Below are 2,281 nucleotides of genomic sequence, written 5' to 3'. Positions count from 1 at the left end.
CAACCCAAACCATTCTGTGACTCTAAATTGGAAGCTTTCATAAAATGTGTGGATTAAAAGACCTTCTTTTAATATGTCTGGTGTGCTATGCAGTCCATGTTTTCAGATTAAGTTGTAGAATGGATTTATTCCTTCACCACTTTATTTTCTTTTGCACCTATTCCTGTCTTGTTTTTCCAAATACGTCTTAATGTATTGAGCTCAAGATGAATTTTTCATGAATTTGGAATTTTTAAGTAGTAATATCTGGTTTTTTTCTCACTTAGGTTTGCAGCACATACCCTCCAGAACTCGTGGTGCCTCGAGCTGCCAGCAGGGCAGTGGTGATGGGAAGTTCAAGGTTCAGGAGCCGAGGGAGGATCCCAGTGCTTTCTTACTTGTGTAAAGAGAACAATGTTAGTGGTTCACTGCCTGCTGGTTTGTGGGGCGGCAGGGTTCCCCTTTCTGTCCAGTTCCCTCCTAGTGAGAGGAAAGAATGAGGTCATTATTAGAGCACATTAGATCTGTGTTTGAGAACTGGGCTTCTCTTAATGGCTTTAATACTGCTTCGTTCTGAGTCACAGAATAAGCCACAGACAAACACTTGGGACACATCCAGAGCTGTACAAAAAGCCCAAATTTCCAAGCTTCCTGTTGGGAGTTTCTTTTTTTATCAGCTTTCAGCAGTTCCTTCTGGTGTGGGGTTTTTAATCTCCTGTTTAGCTAGATTAAATAATGCTTTACCAAGTTAGATGTTAACTCAGCTGGATTTTCTTAGTATTGAAGGGAAAGAACCAGCCTGAAATAAATCCTCACAAGCTCACAGTAAGTGAAGGTTTAATTTTTTTTTGCACAGAATGTAAATTTTTAACTTTGCTGCCTCAGCAGTGTTGTAGATGCTGATGTAGGAAAATGCTGTCACAGACAAATTGTTTTCCTGAGGAAGCATGCCTTGAGCTGGACACTGCATGGAGTTGTGCTGGCAACTGGTGAAATTATCCTAAAGCACATTCAGTGCAGTTCTGAACACAGAACAGTAACAGCTGATAAGGGAAGCTGTGAAAAAATGGTTTGGATAACAGAAACCAAGGAGAAAACATGAGAAAATGTGACCTTTCAGTGCCTTAAGGGCTTATAGAAAGGGAGAGGAACTTTTTATACAGGCAGATAGTGACAGGATAAGGGGGAAATTATTTAAACTGCCAGAGGGCAGGGTCAGATGGGAGAAGAGGAAGAAAGATTTTATTCAGAGTGTGGTGAGGCACTGGCACAGGTTGCTCACAGCAGCTGTGGCTGCCCCATCCCTGGAAGTGTTCCAGGCCAGGTTGGATGGGGAGCAGGTGTGGCTGCCCCATCCCTGGAAGTGTTCCAGGCCAGGTTGGATGGGGCTTGGAGCAACCTGGTCTAAGTGGAAGATGTCCCTGCCTCTGACAGGGAGGTGGAATGAGTTGAGCTTTTAGGTCCTGTCCACCCCAAACTCTTCTGAGATTCTATGAAATGCTAACATTTGGGATACTGATCATCAGGCAGAGCACAGTTTGAGGCTCCTTAGCCTCAGTACTTTCTGAAGTTTCCCAAACTTCTCAGTTTGAGAAATAGTTTCATAGTATATTAAGGGGATGGAATGGACCTTAGAGATCATCCAGCCCCAACCCCCTGCCCTGGGCAGGGACACCTCGCACCAGACCAGGTTGCTCAAGGCTTTATCCAACCTGGCTTTGAACACTGTTGGAGCAGCCACAACCTCCCTGAATAACCTGTGTTATTCACTACCCTCACAGGAAAAAACTTCTTCCTAATATCTAATCTAAATTTCCCTCTTTCAGTTTATCCCCATTGCCCCTTGTCCTGTCACTGCAGCTCCTAACATGAAGTCCCTCTCCAGCTTCCCTGGAGCCCCTTCAGGTCCTGGCAGGTTGCTCTGAGATCCCCACACAACCTTTTCTTCTCCAGGCTGAACAGCCTCAACTTCCTCAGCCTGTAACATGGCACAGTAGTGTTCCTGTGTGCCCATTAAGTAGCAGTTTTTCCATGAAGACGAAGATAGGCCATTCCAAAGGCCTCTGTCAGTGCTGTTGTGGCAGTGAGTGGTGTGTGTTGCAGGCTGCCCTGTGCCGCTGCAGTCAGCCCCTGGCCGGGTTCAGTGCGCGCTGTCCTGAGGATGAACACATGCTCCAGGCCATCCGAGAAGCCAACCCCGGGAGCCCCTTCATGTATGTTGTAGACACAAGGCCAAAGGTATCTTCATGGGGTTTGGGGCTACTTTTGTGTCTGAATTAGTAGTGCTGTTTGCAGTTCATTG

General features: G+C 45.9%; 1 protein-coding gene across 1 annotated transcript in view; it reads left to right on the top strand.

The window, feature by feature from the left end:
• Nucleotides 1-2,281, top strand: part of MTMR8 (myotubularin related protein 8) — a gene marked incomplete at its 5' end in the record, with an annotated part of 18,003 nt that overhangs the window by 5,161 nt on the left and 10,561 nt on the right. The window contains 2 exons of the mRNA XM_009077348.1: nt 267-395; nt 2,083-2,217. Coding sequence (XP_009075596.1) covers nt 267-395; nt 2,083-2,217 — 264 coding nt within the window. The remainder of the gene's footprint in view (nt 1-266; nt 396-2,082; nt 2,218-2,281) is intronic.

The sequence above is a fragment of the Acanthisitta chloris genome, unplaced genomic scaffold, assembly GCF_000695815.1.
Source record: "Acanthisitta chloris isolate BGI_N310 unplaced genomic scaffold, ASM69581v1 scaffold3806, whole genome shotgun sequence".
NCBI lineage: Eukaryota > Metazoa > Chordata > Aves > Passeriformes > Acanthisittidae > Acanthisitta > Acanthisitta chloris.
This window is presented reverse-complemented; position numbering and strand designations above follow the sequence as displayed.